The sequence below is a fragment of the Schistocerca cancellata genome, chromosome 8, assembly GCF_023864275.1.
Source record: "Schistocerca cancellata isolate TAMUIC-IGC-003103 chromosome 8, iqSchCanc2.1, whole genome shotgun sequence".
In the NCBI taxonomy this organism is placed as follows: Eukaryota; Metazoa; Arthropoda; class Insecta; order Orthoptera; family Acrididae; genus Schistocerca; species Schistocerca cancellata.
In genome coordinates this window covers 578,552,625-578,573,428 of record NC_064633.1, presented here as the reverse complement: position 1 = coordinate 578,573,428, position 20,804 = coordinate 578,552,625, and the positions used below count along the sequence as shown (strand labels likewise).

Sequence of the window (20,804 nt, the reverse complement as noted above, 5' to 3'; positions counted from 1 at the left end):
ATCCACTCACTGTAGTGGAGACATATCAATTCCTAGGACTGGTTTTCGATGCTCAATTGACTTGGCTCCCTCATCTTAGTCAGCTTAAGCAGAAGTTCTGGAAGCACCTCAATGCCCTCCGTTGCCTGAGCAGCACCAATTGGGGTGCAGATTTCTCTACGCTGCTGCAGCTCTACAGAGCCCTTGTCCAATCCCGAATTGACTATGGGGGTGTGGTTTATGGTTAGGCAGCGCCTTCAGCATTGCATTTACTAGACCCTGTGCACCACTGTGGGGTTCGATTAGCGACAGGAGCTTTTAGGACGAGTTCAGTGGCCAGCGTACTGGTGGGGGCTAGTGTCCCTCCACTGCAGATCAGACGTGCGCAACTGCTCGCCAGTTAGGCAGCACACATTCATAGTTCCCCTGAGCATCCGAATTACCATCTCCTTTTCCTGCTCGCACAGTCCATCTCCCCATCGGTGGCCCAGATGGGGCTAACAATTGCGGTTCGCGTGCGGTCCCTTTTATCCGAACTGGAGTCCTTCGCTTTACCACCTCTACTTGTGGTCCATTCACGTATGCCTCCATGATGTATGCCTTGGTCGCAGCTTCGTCTGAACCTTTTGCATGGCCCTAAGGACTCCACTAACCCCGCTGCTTGCCACTGTCACTCCCTCTTGGTTCTTGACGTGTTCCGGGGCTCTGAAGCGGTTTACGCTGATAGCTCAATGGCTGATGGTCACATAGGCTTCGCATATGTTCATGGAGAACATATTTAGCAGAACTCCATACCAGTTGGCTGTTGTGTTTTCACTGCAGAGCTGGCGGCCATATCGCGTGCTCTTCAGTACATCCGCTCATGTCCTGGCGAGTCATTTCTCCTGTGTACTGACTCATTGAGCAGCCTACAAGCTATTGACCAGTGCTACCCTCACCACCCTCTGGTAGCGTCCATTCAGGAGTCCGTCTATGCCCTGGAAAGGTCCTGCCATTCCGTGGTGTTGGTGTGGACCACAGGACACGTCAGAATCCCCAGCAACGAACTTGCCAACAGGCAACACGGAAACCACTTCTGGAGATAGGCATCCCTGAAGCTGACCTGCGTTCTGTCTTGCACAGCAAGGTTTTCCGTCTTTGGGAGACGGAATGGCATAACAGCATGCACAACAAACTGTGTGTCATTAAGGAGACTGTGAATGTGTGGAAGTCTTCCATGCAGGCCTCTCGCATGGAATCAGTTGTCCTCTGCCGGCTCCGCATTGGCCATACGTGGCTAACGCATGGTTACCTACTCCATCGCGAGGACCCCCTTCAGTGTCGCCGTTGCTCCCAAATTACAGTCGTCCACCTCTTGCTGGACTGCCCACTTTTAGCTGCTCTGCGGCAGACTTTTAACTTTCCTAGCACCCTGCCTTCGGTGTTTTTGCGTTTTATCCGTGAGAGTGGGTTTTATACTTCTATGTAGGTTTTAGTGCATGTCCTCTGTCCCTCTGTGGTCCTCCACGCTAGTGCTTTTAGGGTGGAAGTTTTAATGTGTTGCAGAGTGGCTGGCTTTCCCTTTTTATTCTCGTGGTTGGCCAGTCACTGTAATCTGCTTTCATGTTTTACTCTCTTCTGTGTCTAGTGTCTCTCTGTTGTTTTCTTGTCATCTTTTGTTCCTTTTAGTGTTTGTTGCCTTCCCTTCATTCTTCTGGCTTTTCCTTTCTTTCCGTTTTGTGTTATATGTTTCATCCATTTTATTCTCACACTTGTTTTATTAGGAACAAGGGACCGATGACCTCGTAGTTTGGTCCCTTCTCCCGCCTTTAAATCAACCAACCAAACTTTGCTTTGGTTTTCTGCATTACATAGTACTTTTTTTTTTTTTTTTTTTTAATTGAATGAGTTTTTCCGGCAAGCAGCCCTCTCTTATCTTTTTATACCTGTGATAGTAATCTAGAAACTGTAGATTAGTGCAGTGCTTTTGTAACAAATTGATACCTGCAGTTATCCATCAGTGTTCCTTAATTGCTGCTATAGGAATGGCTGCTTTTGAAAATATCTCCTCTAAAATTAATATAAACAGTGCACAGAATTTGGAGGACTTAACATCTACATTGTTTCCCATATACATTTCGTCCTAGAAATGATTTGTCAATGCTCTAGAAAAACTATGTATGTCATGTCCAAGAAGATCCTTTTGTAGGCAGCAGTTTTGTAGGTTTTACCAAGCCTGTCTGTAGCATTATTATCTGACAGTAATTTTCAGAAAGCCCAAGATATCTTAAAAATATTTTACAATTTTCCCTGTTGGTGTTTGTAAGTATAGGTCTTAGGCTGATGCTGAATTTTTAATAACTTGGTTATAGTGTTTACCATTTTTGCCACGTCAAAAGTGTTCAATATATTTAGGAAGTTATTACTGATATCACCCTCAACACTTGTGGTATTATTTATGTCCCCACATATCATGATGATACTTGTGGGGAGTGAGACTCTTTCCAAGACTTCAGCTAATGTGTCAAAGAAAGTGTCCACATTGCCAGTAGCTGAACAATACGCACACAGAATGATTGACTTCTTACGGATGTTTGTTAGTTCTGTGGCTGCCTATTCAAAATGTTCATTTACAGTAATTGTGATCAGATCTTTTCTAGCTTTAATATATGTGCCACATTTGATATAAGTACGTGATTACCCATCCTTTAAGGTAGTTCTATAGTAGCTACTTGCACATTCATATAACGAGAGCACTACATGCTGCAGTTTGTCATCTCTATACCAGTGCTCCATAATGCCTATCACCTTACTATTCAGAGACTGTAATTTAGCTTTGAGCTGTTCTTAAGGGACTGTGCACTTTGATGAAAAATAGATAATTCAGAGCAAATTTTCATGGTGTTTGTGTACTCTGATGTGGAACAAAGCTTCTCTGCATATAAACACATTCAAGAGGATGTAGGTTTAGGATCACCATAATTTCTGCTTGACAAACTGGGACATTTCTCTTAAACTGACTAAAAATGGATGTAATTTTGGAAGCAGAAATCGGGACAAACAGGGACACTTCTCTTAAACTTAAAAAAAGTGAAAGGTGGAAGCAAATTTTCCCTTTCATTTGGGAGATGCAAATTCCTTCAGCTATACCAAAATAAATTACCTTTGAAAGATCATTCATGTTTGTTTGGTAGTATCTGGAACTAACACTGATTTCACAACAGCTGTTTATTTCATTCTGCCCAACATCATATTTTTTGCTGCTTCGGCATTATTAAAAAGTTTGTAGCTTAGCCCAGAAGTAGACGACTGATTTCAAAGACATATGATTTTTAATGGTATGACTGCACTTTGCTAAATGTCCAGCCGTTACTAATTTGTCCTGTTTGAATGAATATGAAACAAAATAACTGTCCATTGTTTTTGAAATGCTTGCAGACTACACATTTGATTTGTGCTTTACACTAGCTAAATGATCTTTAACATCTGCTCTTGCCACATTTGCAGTGGAAACATAATACTTAAAAATTACATGTTCTAATCCATAGAGGGTAAAAACTATAGAGGAAGACAGAAATTTGAATACATTCAGCAAACAGTTGAGGACATAGGGTGCAAGTGCTACTATGAGAGGAAGAGGTTGGCACAGGAGAACAACTCATGGCAGGCCACATTGAACCAGTGAGAAGAATGATGACTCAGAAAAGTCCCTTCTCCCTCTTTTTATGAATGATAATTCTTCTGAATATTTTTGTTGAAATGAACACTTCTTCTTTCGTGTTTCGAGTTCACATGAAACAAACACCTTCAATAACGAATTAAGTGATAAGACAACAAATTAAGTGATAAGACGTGGACAGAGAAACAGAGAACCATGTTGATACAAAACTTAAACTTAATGGAGATAAGGCCAGTATTACTCTATAATATTTCTTTGTTAAAGTTGATATGTCAAAGAAACTTGACCGTGTAATAGGGAACTTTGTCAAATCTCACCTGTCATCAAATAAATATGATCAAATCTAGGGCCTCGCTGTAGAGTTGATCATAAAAGTATCTTGTCTTCTGTTCACTGCAATGTGAAATGTTACCACTTGGAACACTAGCATCGCTGCTGTGTTCTGTCACTAGCAGTGTGTTTGTAAACGTAGTTGCGAAGTTTAATTCGTGTTTGCCGTCAACTACAAAATTAATAGAAATTTATGAAGCTGATGAGATGCTTTACAATGTGAAGCACCCTGAGTACAAAAATAGATTAAGAAGAATGGAGAGTTACAAAAAAAATAAATTATGGATGTCTTTAGCCTTGAGATACAGCTGGGTGCATGGCTGATGTGCACGGTGCACGTCTGACAATGTAAAAAAGAAAAATAAAGCCCTCCACTGACGCAACTCTCACGATAAAGAAAAAGTACATATCGACATACTTATTTCATTTTATTATTATTATTTTCGATTATTCCCTTTTGAGAGAGCAAATGAATTGAGTAGTCATGATTTCTTTTTCTTTCTTCCCAAATTCTCATCATACGTTCACTGTGTTCTCTCTTGCGTTCTTCTGACCATCTTTCTCCCGTTCTGTTCTATGTATGTTCTTGTTTAAGTGTGTGTTTCTGTATGATGATTCTAAACTGTTCTGTATTGTTTATGTTCTCTTGTGTGATCCCCAGTTCTTTAATGTCTTCTTTTGCTTTAGTGATCCACTTTGTCTTGTTTTTGCTCTTGTTTACTATCTCAACGATTTGTCTTGTGAGTCTGCTTTTATTCATCATGCTGATATGTCCATAAAATTTCATCCTCCTCTTTCTAATGGTGTCTGTTATTGTTTCTATGTCTTTGTAAATGTCTCTCGTTGGCATCTTCATCCAAATTCCTTCCCGAAACACTGGTCCATATATGTTTCTCAGAATTTTTCTTTCCTGCTTTTCAGTCTCTCTGATCTTAGTATGACCATGAATCATTGTAATTTCTGCAGCATAAAGTGCTTCTGGTAGGACTATTGTGTTGCAATGCCTTAGTTTCGCATTGACAGAAATAGATTTGTTATTATAGTGATTCCAAGTGAGCTTATATGCTCTTTGTAATCTGGAGATTCTATCTTTATTGGCTATTGAGTTCAGTCCTGATGGTTGGATTATCTCTCCCAGATATCTGAAGTGGGCAACTTGTGCCACTTTCCTGTATTGAGTAGTAATGGGGAGATTATCTACAGGTTTGTTTTCCATATACTGTGTTTTCTCATAGGAGATTTGTAGCCCAGTTTTCTTTGACATTTTGTGTAGTTTTTCCAATTCAAGTTTGGCTTCCACTCCATTGTTGGTTAGAATGGCAAGATCGTCCATGAAAGCTAGACACTTCACCCTAACTGCTCTTTTTTAATCCCAAGCCGATTTCCTTTTATTTCCTTTTCTCGTGTCCTCACAATTTTTTCCAGAACCATGTTAAATATAATAGGGGACATTCCATCTCTCCGACAAACACCAGTATGGAGATGAAATGCTTCTGATGTTTCTCCCGTGAATTTAACTTTGGAGGTTGTATCTGTTAATGCCTGTTGAATAATTGACCTGGTTTTCCTGTCAATCCTGAACTCTTCTAAGGTGTGAAATAATGTTTGTCTATGTATTGAATCGTAAGCCATTTTAAAATCGATAAAAGTTACCACAATATTTCTACATCTTCTCTTTTGCAAAATTGTTTTTAAGTTCCATATCTGTTCGATGCAAGATCGACCTTTGCGATACTTTTTTCTTTTTATGTATATGTATTCTGAGCCCTCCAGTCTTCTTAATCTATTTTTGTACTCGGGATGCCTCACATTGTTAAGTGCCTCATCAGCTTCATACATTTCTATTAATTTTATAGTTGTGGAACACAAAATGTAATTATTACTTTGATCTACAATAAAAATAGTTCTTAATGAACATAAAGTGTATTGGGCATTTATTTACTTTCAGATATTGATCCTTTAGTGCTTTGTAAATCGCTTCACACGTTTCAGGTATTATTTTAGTTAATGTGCTCTGTGGTATTTGAGTGTTATACTATGAGCTAGAGGAACTCTCTCGTGTAACAAGAAATCAATGATTTACTGTGAGCCTGTCTTCTGCAGATATAGCAGTTCTTAAGTGAGTATTGTGCTTTGTGATATGATGAGACACTCCACGGAGCAAATACTGAAATGTATGCACATCCATTCTTAAGTAATTTATGTACAACTTGACATCCTCCAGTAGAAGCTCATGTAACAATTTTTGTTGAATGCTTTTATCGTCTCATCGTAAAACCCATGGCTTCGCCCAGGTACATTTCTATTTTCCCCCACTTCTCTTCCAAATGCGCAAACATTGCAATTGTGTTACCTGCAACTGCTGCGCATAATAACAAGTTGAACTTTGACAAACAATATGAGAGTGTAATACACCTTTTTAGTGGCACATCAAATATCTTTGTCAAACAAATTTGATCATACCTTTGATCAAATCTTTGTCAAGGAAATATGAGAGTGTAATACCGGCCAAACACACAATAATGGGAACTCAGCAGCATTACCACACAATCCTACTCCTTAAAGGCCTGAGTCAGCTGTCATATTTCTCTGAAGTCTGAAATCCAGAACAAACTGCCGCCCCGAAAATATTTTTTGGGACACCAATTTCTTTAATCTGAAACCAGAACTGTCCTGGAATACCAGGACATCTGGCAGCCCTATATAAGTTGCAGTAGTTATGCAGAGATGAAGAGACCTGCACAGGATAGAAAAGTGTGGAGAACAGAATCTAAGCAGTCTTCGGACTGAAGACAACTACTACTCTGAATTTATAACAAATCGTGACAAGGCAAAGCAGCAGTTAAATTCTGTTATGCCACTGGCAGATCTGCTGCTGATGCAGAGCTTATGGGAAACTATCTGATTAATGAAACAATTGAAAATCAAAGCTGGAATAATGAAAATAATAAGAATGGTTAGATTGCTTCTCGCCATATAGTGGAGATGATTCACAGACAGGCACAAAACTGCTAAAAACAATTAGCTTTCTGCCAAAAGGCCTTCTTCTAAAGTAACTCTCATACATGACCTCTGAGTCTGACCTCGGTGGCCAGGGCCAGAAACATTAGTTTGTGTGTGTGTGTGTGTGTGTGTGTGTGTGTGTGTGTTAATAAGGCTTTGTGGCTGAAAGCTCACTTGTTTAACAACCCTTTTGTTGTTTCTGTCTGCAACTTAACACCACCTCAATATGGTGAGTAGCAGTCTATTCTTTTCATAACACTCTCTGATTAATAGCATTTTTATGGAATGAATGTATCATTGTGCAGCAAAATGCATGGTTTCAAATTTTGTGGCAGGTTTAAGTGGCGTGCTGCTTTGGGACACAAACCCAAAACCTTGCCTTTTGCTAACTGGGCATTCACACATAACTCATTACCATCAGTACACCTCTCCAACTTTCCAAACTCTCAGCAGCTCTCTTGCACACCTCGCTAGACTAGTACTCCAGAAAGAAAATATTTCAGCGACAGGGTGAAAGGTAAAAAATTAACGCAGTGAATCAGTCAGAATGAAAGTAATTAGGATTTGCTTTTCAGTAATTGTCTTCTCCTTTCTGAATTTTCAAAAACTAACAACCATGTAATATTTATCAAAGTTGAATGTCTTCATGTTTCTTTAGTACATTCATCTGAATACTGCAGCTTTATTTTTCATTTTTAACTAGTTTAAAGAAAAAAGGCACTCTTTATTGTAGTGAATTAATTATCTTCTGTCATTGCGTGCTACAAATAGATTACAAAATTTTCAAATAATGATGAACTTTTATTGCATGAGTACAGGTATTGAGATCAAATACAGAGCAATGGCTATACTCTGAATACCGGCTTTACGTAAATTCATATTTTTATTTACATTGTTTTTCACATTTATGGGATGAAGTACTTGGAGATCCTCCCTGGCACTCCATATATAATTCAACGCTCCATGTAGTACCTTCTGTGATGTAGAGATGTCTGCTGTCAAACTCCATCCACTGCACACTTCCCAAGAAGTACCTTGAACAAATAATAAAAACATGAAACAATATTTGAAAATATTTATGATATCATCTAGAAACAAGTAACATCTTTTGGGACTACTTTGGTCCAATTTAATTACTACAACTGTAACAAAACTAATTTTACATACACTTGTTCATTTATAGACAACCAGGATACAGAAAATTTCACGCTGTAATGCCTATGGGAAATTTCTGAATTTAATGTAGCCAAATTTTGCACCTCCACAAGGGCAAAGCTTGTTTTAGGAATGAATATTTCACTCTGCAGCAGTGTATGTACTACTCTGAAACTCCCAGACAGATTCAAACTGTGTTGCCTGACTAATAACATTTAATATCCTTAATTTTGAGAGTACTAGTCCAGCTATCTATGCCGACCATCTTCTGTGGAGTAGAGAAGTGTTGTGAAAAAGGGTCAAGAGGTCAAGAGCTTTGACTGCAAGATTGCAAGCAAAGTTCTCACACTAGCACACAGTTTTAAACTATCAGAAATTTTATGTTCTGCTTGTTAATATTAAATGAATATGAAGAATAAATAATAATTTGATACATAACTTCAAGTGGCTAAATGTATAGTACCACAAAAACACACAAAAGTAAAAGGGAATGTTATTTATCTTCCAGAACTGTTAGTGTTTCTTTGTTCGGGAGGAGAGATGATATATCTGCAAAAAATTTAAGAATATAATTGAATGCTAGTTACACAAATCCTGTAACATACCATCACTTTCAGAACTAAAAAGAAGTGGTATTTGTGGTGGTGGGTATGTGTATGGAGGCAGGTAGCAAACTATATTGTGAAGGGAATGAGCTGTACCTTTATGTTGAGAAACTATTGCAACATTTTCTGTGAGCTGTTGTTGAATATTTAGATTAAGTAGAATAGATTAGGATATCTCCTACTGTTTGGCAGTATAAAATTGATTCTTTATAGTAGCTCTGTGTAGACTAAACTGTTTCTTCAGTAGCACACTACTTCATAGAAGACAATGGAAAGCCCAGGATGGAATCTAACAATATTATTTATATATTCTTATTTCCTGTAAGAATAATTCTGTTCACAGCTAGTGGATATTATGTACTGTATTCATCCAGCAATTAAAACATTTTTACTAACTACAGTATAATGCTTTAGGTGGTTTTCATGAACTCAATTCAATGTTACACTATGTAGCCTGTCAAACTATCATAACTGTTGGGTAATGCACATCTGGTGTAGGTAACATTATTTCAAAATTATTTTGTATAAACGCATTGTATGGTGTAACATCTTTGGGGAGGAGGCAGGTGTGTTGTCTTTGGGTGATCACATTTTTACGTAACAGACAACAGTGGTTGCAAAGCAGTTTAGGTAATTCTACAATAATTTCCACAATCAGGTCTGCAGTCATTCACCTTTTCTGCAAATATTGATATCTTTACAATGATGACAAATGACAGTCTTTAAGGATATGAAACAAATACTAACAAAGAGATAGAGGGGCTGGCCAGTACTTACCTCAGCTCAGTACAGCTAATAGATACATAAAACAGAACAGAAAATTTACATTCCTAGCTTTCGGAACTTTGTTCCTTCATCAGGGAGGAGAGAGGGGGAAAAAAGGGAAGAAGGGAAAGTTGATTCAGTTACTCACAACCCAGGTTATGAAGCAACAGGGAGGGTAGTAAGGATGGAGGCATGGTCGTCAGAGGGAATCCAAAGATATTCTACTGTAAGTACTGTGCCAGCTTCAGACCAAAGAGGATGCATACAGAAGTAAAGAGGTATATAGTATAAAGATAAACACAACTATGTAGGGAGAAAAGATGCGTGAATGGCTAAAGAGGAGAGGGAGAAAGGAGAAGAGTGAAGAGTAAATGGGAGTGAGGTTGGTTAATGTAGGTTCAGTCCAGGGGGATGGCAGAATGAAAGGATGTGATGGAGTGCAAGTTCCCATCTCTGCATTTCCAAGGGACTGGTGTTGGGTGAGAGAAGCCAAATGGCACGTACAGTGTAGCAGGTTCCTAGGTCCCTAGAATTATGCTGGAAGGCATGCTCTGCTACTGGCTATTGGACATCTCCTAGGCAGACAGTTCGCCTATGCCCGTTCATGCACTCAGCCAGTTTAGTTGTCGTCACACCGATGTAAAAGGCTGTGCAGTGTAGGCATGTCAGCTGACAAATGACAAAATTCTGCCTACATTGTTGATTAGCTGCAGGGGATTTCTGCAAAATGCACAAAATTGCCGATGCCAAAATTGTTTCAGATTAATATTTGTATGCTCCCAAAGTGAACTTCCACTCTGCAGCAGAGTGTGGGCTGATATGAAATTTCCTGGCAGATTAAAACTGTGCACCGCACTGGGACTTGTACCCAAGACCTTTGTGTATCGCGGACAAGTGCTCACCAACTGAGGTACCTGAGCATAACTCGTGGTCCTTCCTCACAGCTTTACTTTTGCGAGCACCTCATCTCGTACCTGGCGAACTTAACAGAAGTTCTGTGAAATTTGTGGGACTGGCACTCTAGGAAGAAAGGGTATTGTGGAGACAGAGGCTGGGTGGTTGTTTCCAGAATGAGTTCTCATTCTGCTGTAGATTGTGCACTAATATGAAACTTAAACCCGAGTTCGCATCCCAGTCTGATGCACAGTTTTAATATGCCAGGAAGTTTCATATCAGTGAATGATGATTCTGGCCACCTTTGACAAACCACTTTACACTTTTGATTGTGTCTTCGGTGGTTGTTATTCAGCAGATGATGTAGTGTTGATAGTTATTCACACCAAGGCCCACAAATCAATTTTCTCTTGAAGTTGTTCTCACTTTAATGATTTACTGTGGATCAACTTTCAGGTTTGAAAAATAGTGTTTGAAGGACCCTCGTGCTGGTGATGGGATCTTCACAAATGATTCATAAAATCTCTTTTAGACATTATTCCAGACCAAATTTCAGTGAGACCACAAATATTATGAACAAACTGGGAAACGACTTAGTGCCACCCTCCCCTCTACCTTGTCCCTCTTGCTCTCACCCAAAACAGATTGACCTAGATTTGTTTTTGGGAGCACAGCAGTTCAAACTACCACCCAACTCTCCAGATTTAGGTTCCTTTTGTATGCCGGTACTTAAATCACTTGAGATAAATGCCTGGACATTCCATCAAAAGAGAGACTGTCAATTTCCTTCCCTGATCCAAGCTTGAGTTCTGTCTCGATTTACCTCATTGTTAATGGGATGTTGGCTCCTTCTCTTCCTTACTTTTCTTTCACCCGCCCCATCTGACACATTCCCTAACCCTGTCTAGCTGCAGAAGCAAGTTAAAGTAGCCATGTGGAAGTGTTTGCTGCACACATTTTGTGGCCTGTCTGTGTGTCAGCTACATGGTGAGTGGTTACCTTTCTTTCTTTCCTTTGTACAGCACATAACTTGTTAGTTACAGGTTGAGATTTTCAGTCTGCTCATATTTATTCTTACTCATTGGAATGCATAAACATGTACAAATAGTGCTATACCCAATACATAATGTGTCCGCTTCAAGCCCCTGTTACTGATAGGATGTTACACATACACTGAGGAGATGAGTAATAGGATAATTATATTTACATATACAGATGGGCAGTAGTATCGCATACACGAGGTATAAAAGAGCAGTGCATTGGGTAGCTGGCATTTGTACTCAGGTGATTCATCTGATAAGGTTTCCAAAAGTGATTATGGCCATATGACCGGAATTAAGACTGAATTCAGAATGGTAGTTAGAGCTAGAGGCACAAGACACTCCATTTCGGAAATCATTAGGGTATTCAATATTCCAAGAGCCACAGTGTCAAGAGTGTGCCGATAATACCAAATTTCAGGCATTATCTCTCACCATAGACAATGCAGCGGCCAGCGGCCTCACTTAACAATCGAGAGCAGCGGCATTCGCATAGAGTTGTCAATGCTAACACACGGGCAACGCTGCATGAAATAACCACAGAACATATCTGTTAGGACAGTGCAGTGAAATTTAGTGTTAATGGGCTCTGACGTCAGTCTACCGACTTTAGGCCCTTTGCTATCAGCACATCATCACCTGCAGCATCTCACCTGGGCTCGTGACCATAGTGGTTGAATCCTTGGCAACTGGAAAACTATGGCCTGGTCAGATGAGTCTTGATTTCAGTTCGTAAGAGCTGATGATAGGATTCGAGTGTGGTGCAGACCCCACAGAACCATGGACCCAAGTTTTCAGCTAGACAGTGTGCAAGGTAGTGGTGGCTCCATAATGGTGTGGGCTGTTTTTACATGGAATGGAAATGGTTATGTTCAACTATCTGGAGACCATTTGCTGCTGTTCATGGACTTCATGTTCCCAAACAATATCATCATGTAACCGGGTCACAATTGTTCTCGACTGGTTGGGAGAACATTCTGGACATTTTGATCAAATGATTTGGTCACCCAAAGCACCTGACATGAATCCCATTAAACATTTATAGGACATAATTGAGAGGTCAGTTTGTGAACAAAATCCTGCACCAGCAGCAACACTTTCACAATTGTGGCTTTCTATAGAGGCAGCAGGGCTCACTATTTCTGCGGGGGACTTCCAAAGGCTTGTTGGGTCCATGCAACATAGTTGTTGCAGTGCGACAGGCAAAAAGGAGGTCCAACACAATATTAGGAGGTATCCCATAACTTTTGTCTCATCAGCGTATAATGATGTGCAAATTTATTATGTCTGTTCTTAATGTGAATGTTGTCATCCTTCCATTCTAAAATGCTGAAAGTAAGCTAATATTGTGAGGCAAAATGTCATCTTCATGAATTATTTAAACTACTTTTGAACTCTAGGTTCTGTACATTTAAGATAAAAGTAAGAGTTAATTATTTGTTATTCATTTTGTTTTCCCTTCTTTGTAGAGGAAGAAAGCGAGATAGAAGCTGAAGATGACCCGTACGATACCAGTGGGAAAAAAGCTTTCTTGACCATAAGGAAGAGGCATGCAGAATTACGAAATAAGAATAAAAGCCTGTTACTTTCTTATTCTGATCAATCATCATCTGAAAATGAGAGTGAAGAACCAATAGAGAAGAAATCTCATTATGATAAGCCAGTTATTCGACATTGTACAGAAAATTGTAGGTGAAATTATTCTTTTTGAAGCAAATACCAAAATTAAAAGTGGAGTAAATACAGATATCAGTGGATTGTGCCCCAGTGAAGATACGATCTAATTAATGTTATTCATTGCTCGGTATGAAATATGTTTGTTATCTGTATGTCTTTTGTGTAGTTTTTCCTTGTATTAATAAGTTTTTATTTTTGTTAATTCAAGCATGTAAATAAATATTTCACATTACAACTTGATAGTTTGCTTAGTGCAAACTACCAAGTCTGCCTTGAAGAAGCTGTACTTGCAGTCACATGTGATTATCTGTAGTCCTGGTCATTTTATGTAAACACACTTCACATATTTGTTTCTGTTAAGATAGTGAACTGTCAAAAGATAATCATTCCTATTGCATGCTGCATCCTATGCTCTCCTCTTAAGAAGTTAATGAAGTCTACACTCTTAAAATCAGCAGGCTAAATACAGGTACACTGTTTTTAGTACCACAGTCCAAAGAAGTTTTAATGAGACGGTGTAAGCAGACAGGTAACATCTAATTATTTATCCCCCCTCAATAACTTTACATAGCTTGTAAAATTAACTAAAATAACACAGAAATAATCTTGTCAAATAGTTTGGCACATTTCTTGTTAGTGTGTTTTTGACAAGTGATTTGCAGTAAGTAATGTCGTGCTCATCTGTTAATTGCTGTAATGGAGTCTTTTGATAGTGTGTGAAGAAAAAAAAAATCTGCAATGAAATTTGATTGGTAAAAAAACTGTTCATAAGCAGCAGCATGAGAAGATGCATATAAAGGTTAAAGAAATGTGCATGAGTCTGGCAGAAGGGTTGAAGGGGGAAATAAGAGGGATGAAAGCAAAGGGATGTTTCCAGAATGAGATTTTCACTATGCAGCAGAGTGTGCACTGATATGAAACTTCCTGGCAGATTAAAACTGTATGCTGGACCGAGACTTGAACTCGGGACCTATGCCTTTCGTGGGCAAGTGCTCTACCGCCTGCAAAAGACATAGGTCCCAAGTCCAATTCTCGGTCCAGCACACTGTTTTAATCTGCGAGGAAGTTTCAAAGAAAAGGGATGTTGAGGTGTCGGAAGTGGGGGGAGTTTGGAAAAGTCGTCCAGAACCCGGTGTCAGGGGAGGCTTACCGGATGAAATGAGAAGTAAAGACTGATGGTTGGGGACTACATTCTCAATTGAGTACTCTATGGAACCGAAATTTATCTGTGCTAAGTAAATTGTTTCTTCTTAAAATATGAGACTACTGTTTAGTGCATTACTTTTTGAATGTTTTGGAAAATGTCAGTAAGTAAATTGGATGATAATTACTTAAGTGTTTCTTGTCACCTTTTTATGTGTCTGGAAAAATTTTGTGTGCCAGTGATGCATTACATAAATCAGTAAGGAATATGTGAAACAAGAAAAAGGCAACCACTGAGCTTTAGGGACGAGTTGTGGCTGCTTATGAGTTAGAAATTCAAAATTCTCATTGACCACCTACAATGTTTATAATAGTCACTGCCATGTAGTGTTCTTTTGTGAGTGTGAGTAACTTGTTGCAGTCGAAATAAACTTCACAGTTTTAAGTGAGCATGTTGATTGACGCTGGAACACATCTCGACAATAGCAGGTTAACAGCATCTTCAGCAGCAAACAACCGCCCAGAACTGTTTCTGTTATATGTTCATGATGGAATAGCATTGACAGTCTGGAGCTCTGACTGCTTGCAAAGCCTGCAGAAAGTGCGACCTGAGAATAACATAATGACTACATTTAGTTAAAATGACAAATTCGAAGGACTGTGTTCCTTTGTTGATAATTGGTCTTGCAACACGTGTTCCTGTTGGCTGGAAGTATTGTCCATTTGCTACTTTAAGCACAATAGCTTTCGTATCATGGAACATATTATTTTTTCACTGAGGACGAAAACGGTGTGACATTACTGAAAAGACAGCCCGAGTCGACTAACGCTCGGACAGGTTGGCCATAAGTGATGACTTCAGTAAGATTCCGTGACATCTTGATGACTGTTGTCTTTAGAGGATTTGTGTCTGTGGCAACCTCACCTCAGTAGATAGTCACCTTGCTTAATTTACCTGAAGTCGGCAGCCAGGCGAGCTACTGGTACCTCTATATGGCAACAGGGAACGGCTGTGTCATGTTAGGGAGTGACCTCATCCATGGTACAGTGAGCGGATTCATCCCACAGATCAACTGTGATTATCTGTAACTGACTATTGTGAATATAATAGAAGGAAACATTCCACGAAGGAAAAATATATCTAAAAACAAAGATGATGTGACTTACCAAATGAAAGTGCTGGCAGGGTCGACCTGCCAGCACTTTCATTTGGTAAGTCACATCATCTTTGTTTTTTGACTATTGTGAATGTAACTTGTGATATTTATTGTCTGGTGTTGTTGTATTCACTGAAAACTTGCCTTCTTTCTCTGTGTCCAGGGCATCCACGGTAGAAACACACTGACATATCATCATCTTTCCTCCAAATGCTTGCAATTTGTTCCAGGTATTGAGCTTCTCTTTATTGTTCTGTGTGGTTCGTGGGCTGTGCCATCCAAGTAAATGTATACATTATATCCAAAGGCATTATCATTACCAGAATACAACACTTAGCACTGAAAGCATGTTTATTACTAGCACCAATGCACAGTCATAATGGAATGAACCTTCTTGATAGTATGTACAGCTATTTATGCAAACATCAATTATTCTAGAATGCTGTAATTTATACAAACATCAAATACTCCAGAATACAGAATATATTTCAAGAAACATCCAGAAATCGTAACTGCTAATTAACCAATAAATGCTGGTGGACAGGCTTGAAATGCCAATATCAGTAAGCCAGCCAGCGAATCTAATAACAATGTCTAGTCACTACGCTACACCATATGCACCATAGCTTGCGGTTTTATTCTGGTAGAGATGGCAAAAGTCCTGGAAGATTAGCTAAATGGAATGGGTAGCATCTTTTAAAAAAGGTTATAAGATGAGTATCAGCAAAGGTAATGAAATATAGTGGAATTAAATTAGGCAACACTGATGGAGATAGATGAAGAAATGACACAAAGTAATCGATGAATTCAGCTGTGTGGAGATCAAAAATCCTATGAAGGTAGAAGTAATGAGGATACAAAATGCAGATTTCAAACAGAATTTCTGAAAAATTGAAATATGTAAACACTGAAAATATGTTTTAATATTAAATTCTTTCAGAAAAGTCTTTTTGTTCGGTCTGTCGCCTTGTAAGTGAAACACTGACAATAAGCAGTTCAAACAAGAAGACAGCAAAACCTTTTGAAATGTAGTGCTATAGAAGATTGCTGAATATTAGGTGGTTAGACTGAATAACTAATTAATTGAATGGGGTAGAAAATAAATTTATGGCACAATTTGATTCGAAGAAGAGAGCTTCTTACAGAATATTTCTTGAGGCATCAAGGAATAGTTAATTTTGCAATATAAGTTTATGGGACAAAAAGGCTTCACAAAATTTAAGCACATTGAAAAGGATGTAGCTGCAATAGTTACATATACATGGAGAGACATGCAGATTAAAACTGCCAGGAAGTTTCATATCAGCGCACACTCCGCTGTAGAGTGAAAATTTCATTCTAGAAACATCCCCCAGGCTGTGGCTAAGCCATGTCTCTGCAATTTCCTTTCTTTCAGAAGTGCTAGTTCTGCAGGTTCGCAGGAGAGCTTCTGTAAAGTTTGGAAGGTAGGAGATGAGGTACTGGCAGAAGTAAAGGTGTGAGGACGGGGCGTGAATCGTGCTTGGGTAGCTCAGTTGGTAGAGCACTTGCCCGTGAAAGGCAAAGGTCCCGAGTTCGAGTCTCGGTCCGGCACACAGTTTTAATCTGCCAGGAAGTTACAATTATTAATCTACTTGAAACATCCGTACCATTCTTGGATTGCTTTTGAAACATAGTATTAATTTTTTGAATTGGTATTATTAAGCTTTATCGTCAGTCTCCTAATTTTTCTTTCAGTCAAAAGACCATATGGATTTTAACTCATTAGTTCTTCTTAAGTCATAATATCTGTGTATAATAATTTGTCATTATCTTTTCTTTACAATTGAAATTTCATATACGCTGAAGCGCCAAAGAAACTGGTATAAGCATGCTTATTCAAATACACATATATGTGAACAGGCAGAATAAGGCATTGCTGCACTCAGCAATGTCTACATAAGACAACAAGGGTCTGGCACATGATCCCCCCCCCCCCCCCCCCCCCAGTGCCCCTGGAGGTATCATCTGCCCTCTCGCAAGCCTGATTCTGACCTCTTATTTTATTTATGGATGCCACCCCATCCTTGTTGCTGATGGATGGTAACCAAGTGGAGTGATCGGCTCCAGCCTGTCCACCTCCGATTTGGATCCCTTTTCTGTGCTTATTCAGTGGAACTTTAATGGATGCTGCTGTTTCCTCCCAGATTTGCAGTCTCATATTTCCTTTCACTCAGCAGCTTGTGTCGTTCTCCAGGAACGCCATTTTACTTATGCTCACTCACCGACCCTTTGTGGGTTCCTTGCTTTGACAGAACAAGGTCAGCCCTTTGAGGGCTTCTGGTTGCATTTGCACATTGGTCTATACGAACGTTGTTAGTACCTGAATCCCTCTTCGTACCACATTGGTAGCAGTTGTATCCAGGTCTACTTGGACACTGAGGTCATGGTTTACAAACTCTATCCCTCCTGACAGGCCACCTACAGCTGCTGTCCTAAATGCCCTCCTTCAACAACACCCAACCTCTCTTCCTCCCCCTTCACCATATGTGAGGCTCTGCATTGTCTTCTACTCGGGGGTTCCTCATTGAACATTCTTGCAAACCACAACCTCTGCCTTCTTAATGATGGTTCCTCTACTCATTTTATTGCTGCATATGGCACTTTCTTTGCCACTGATATATTGCTCACGTCCCCTCCCCTTTCTTACATTGGTCGCCACATGATGACCTATGCAACAGTGACCAATTCCCATGAATCTCTCATTCCCTTACCACCTCCCAGTGGTCCGAATACCCTGCTGGGCTTTTCATCATGCTGATTAGTGTCTTTATACCTCCCACGTCATGTTTACACTTGTTTGTCAGGTTGTGTTGATGAAGTCATTCGTGATCTGTACGATAAGATAATTTGTGTTGCAGGCACTGTTCCCTGTGTGATGAGCCCCATTCACCACTGGCCAGTTCAATGGTGGAGTATGGCCATTGCTACCACTATCTACGATTTTCATCACATCTTAAGCAGTACCTGTCCTCTGCTGGTCTTATTACCTTTAAACATCTTCGCACCAAAGCAAGTTACATATTAAAACAGAGGAAGTGGGTCTGTTGAAAACACTTAGTCTCCTCCCTAGGTTTTTCTGTCCCTTCGTCACAGGTGTGGGCTACACTCCGCAATCTCCTAGGTTGTCAGCGACACTTTTCTATTCAACATCTCGCAACCCATTTTGTGGCAGCATCGGCATCGGCCTCATATCCAGTCATCTTTCTCATCCAGAAACAGCAAGCTGAAGCTTCCCACTTCTGTTCTACCCCATATCAGACAGAAGTTTACCGTGAACCTTTCACTGCAATGTCTCCTGCAAGTTACTAGAATGGATAATGGCTCATCAGCTCAGTTGGGTCCTTGAATCTCGGGCCTTACCAGTGTGGCTTTCAGAGGAACAGTCTCCAATTGAGCTTTGATTGGAAACAGCAGTTTGGCAGGCCTTTTCTCAGCGCCACCATCTTCTCACAGTTTTCTTCGATTTTTGTAATTCCTATGACAGCTCGGCGCCATCACATCCTACTTACACTCCACAAGTGGGGTCTTTGAAGATCCCTGCAGACCTTTACTCGCCATTTCCTGTCCCAGTGGTCATTCAGTGTTTGGGGCGGCACTGTTCTCAGCTCTCAACAGACCCAGAAGAATGGTGCTCCACAGTGCTCCGTATTAAGTGCCCTTCTTTTTCTCATCGCTATTAGTGGACTCATGGCCACCGCTGGACTGTTGGTGACTCCCTGCTCTGTATGTGGATGATTTCTGTATTTGGGATAGCTCCCACTCAATGGCCTCTGTGGAATGACAGTTCTAGGACACCAATTGGCATGCTTTCACGTGGATTTTCCGCGCAGTTTTCAATTATCTCACCTTACATAGAGTGTGATACATTTCTGTCATTGTATGACAGTACATCATGATTCAGATCTATACCTTGATACCCAATACCAGACTGTGGCCAATTCCATTTCTTGGATCTTCTTTTTGACTACAAGCTTACTTCGATGCCCCAAATCCGCCTTCTGAAGGTTGGCTGTTTTCATAAACTCAATGTCCTTTGCTTCCTTGCTCACAGCTTATTTGACACTTCCCCACTATTGTCAGGCATTAACAATGTAGATACAGTGCTACTTACTGTAAAGAAGACCTGTCAAGTTGCAGACAGGCACAACTAAAAGACACTCACATATAGCTTTCAGCTACAGCCTTCACCAGTAAACACGCACAAGTGCGTGCGTGCGAGTGCGCATGCGTGTGTGTGCTATATGTGAGTGTCTTTTAGTTGTGCACACCTCATGAAACACAACTGTCAATTGCAGCATCTTGGGCCAGAATGCAACATCACATGGTGGGATGCAAGCAGCAGTCTGGAGGGAGTGAGGAAGGGGAAGGGGAAGGGATTGTAGTGTGTGGGTGAGGAGAGAGACAAACTCTGTCTGGTGGACTGTGCAGGAACTAGACTGCCAACAGGTGCAGCATCAGGAGCTTGTGGACCAGGGAGATGGGGAAAGATGGGCAAATGTGTTGGCAGAGGGCTGCAAACAAACAGGATGGGAGATGAGAATGGGGAGGAGGTGATAGGACAGAGGGGTTGGGTGGAGGGTGTGGGCACAGTATGTTACCGTAGGTTGAGAACAGGATAATTACGGAAGCAGAGAATGTGTTGTAAATAACTCCCATTTGTGCAGTTCAGAAAAGCTGGTGGTGGAGGAAAGGATTCAGATATGCAGTATTCCCAAAATTTTTATGAAAATGCAAATTTTCTTTATTTCTAGTCAGAGTTGCAATTTCGGGTGTAGCAGTCAAAGTGTTAAAATGCATTGATTAGTTAGCTTTACATTTCATAAAAGGTGTCATAAACATCATTAGATATAAATGAGAGTCGGAAGCAAAAGGGTATAAGTATACTTCTTATAATTTTGATTAGACTAAAGTCACTTTTACCTCTTTCCTTCTGACATCCTCAAATAAGATAAGAATGCATCCTATCACAATTTTGCACAATTTTTTTGAAATCAGGAGTCAGATTGCTAGTTGATATTCTCATCACAGCCTGCAAATTTCTGTCTGTTAAATAGCTTCGGTATTTGCTCTTGTTGATTTTTCAAGCAAGAAAAACTTTGTTCACAAATATACGTTGATCCAAATATTGAGAATATTTTGCCTTCAAATTTCTTGATACATTGAAATTTTTTAGCTGACAAAGATTTATAAAAGTCAACTAAAGTTACAGCACTAAACATTTCTTTCACTGTGTGATCTGCCTGCATGTCAATCAGTTCACATTGCAGCTTCTGTGGTGCAGTGTCAATATCAGCAGTGATGGGATACGATAAAACATTAAATTGAGCCTCAATTTTCTTAAAATCCTGAAATCTTTTAGTAAACTCTGCATATAATC

At 39.9% G+C, this 20,804-nt stretch overlaps 1 protein-coding gene and 1 non-coding gene across 2 annotated transcripts in view; both read left to right on the top strand.

The window, feature by feature from the left end:
- LOC126095073 (box C/D snoRNA protein 1) overlaps nucleotides 1–14,010 on the top strand; it is an 83,638-nt gene extending 69,628 nt beyond the window's left edge. Inside the window, exon 6 of the mRNA XM_049909755.1 lies at nucleotides 12,899–14,010. Coding sequence (XP_049765712.1) covers nucleotides 12,899–13,125 — 227 coding nt within the window. The 3' untranslated portion in view covers nucleotides 13,126–14,010. The remainder of the gene's footprint in view (nucleotides 1–12,898) is intronic.
- Nucleotides 14,011–16,904: 2,894 nt separating this feature from the next.
- Nucleotides 16,905–16,979, top strand: Trnas-uga (transfer RNA serine (anticodon UGA)). Its single transcript has one exon. It is a non-coding gene; the product is annotated as a tRNA-Ser (tRNA).
- The last annotated feature ends 3,825 nt before the right edge of the window (nucleotides 16,980–20,804 follow it).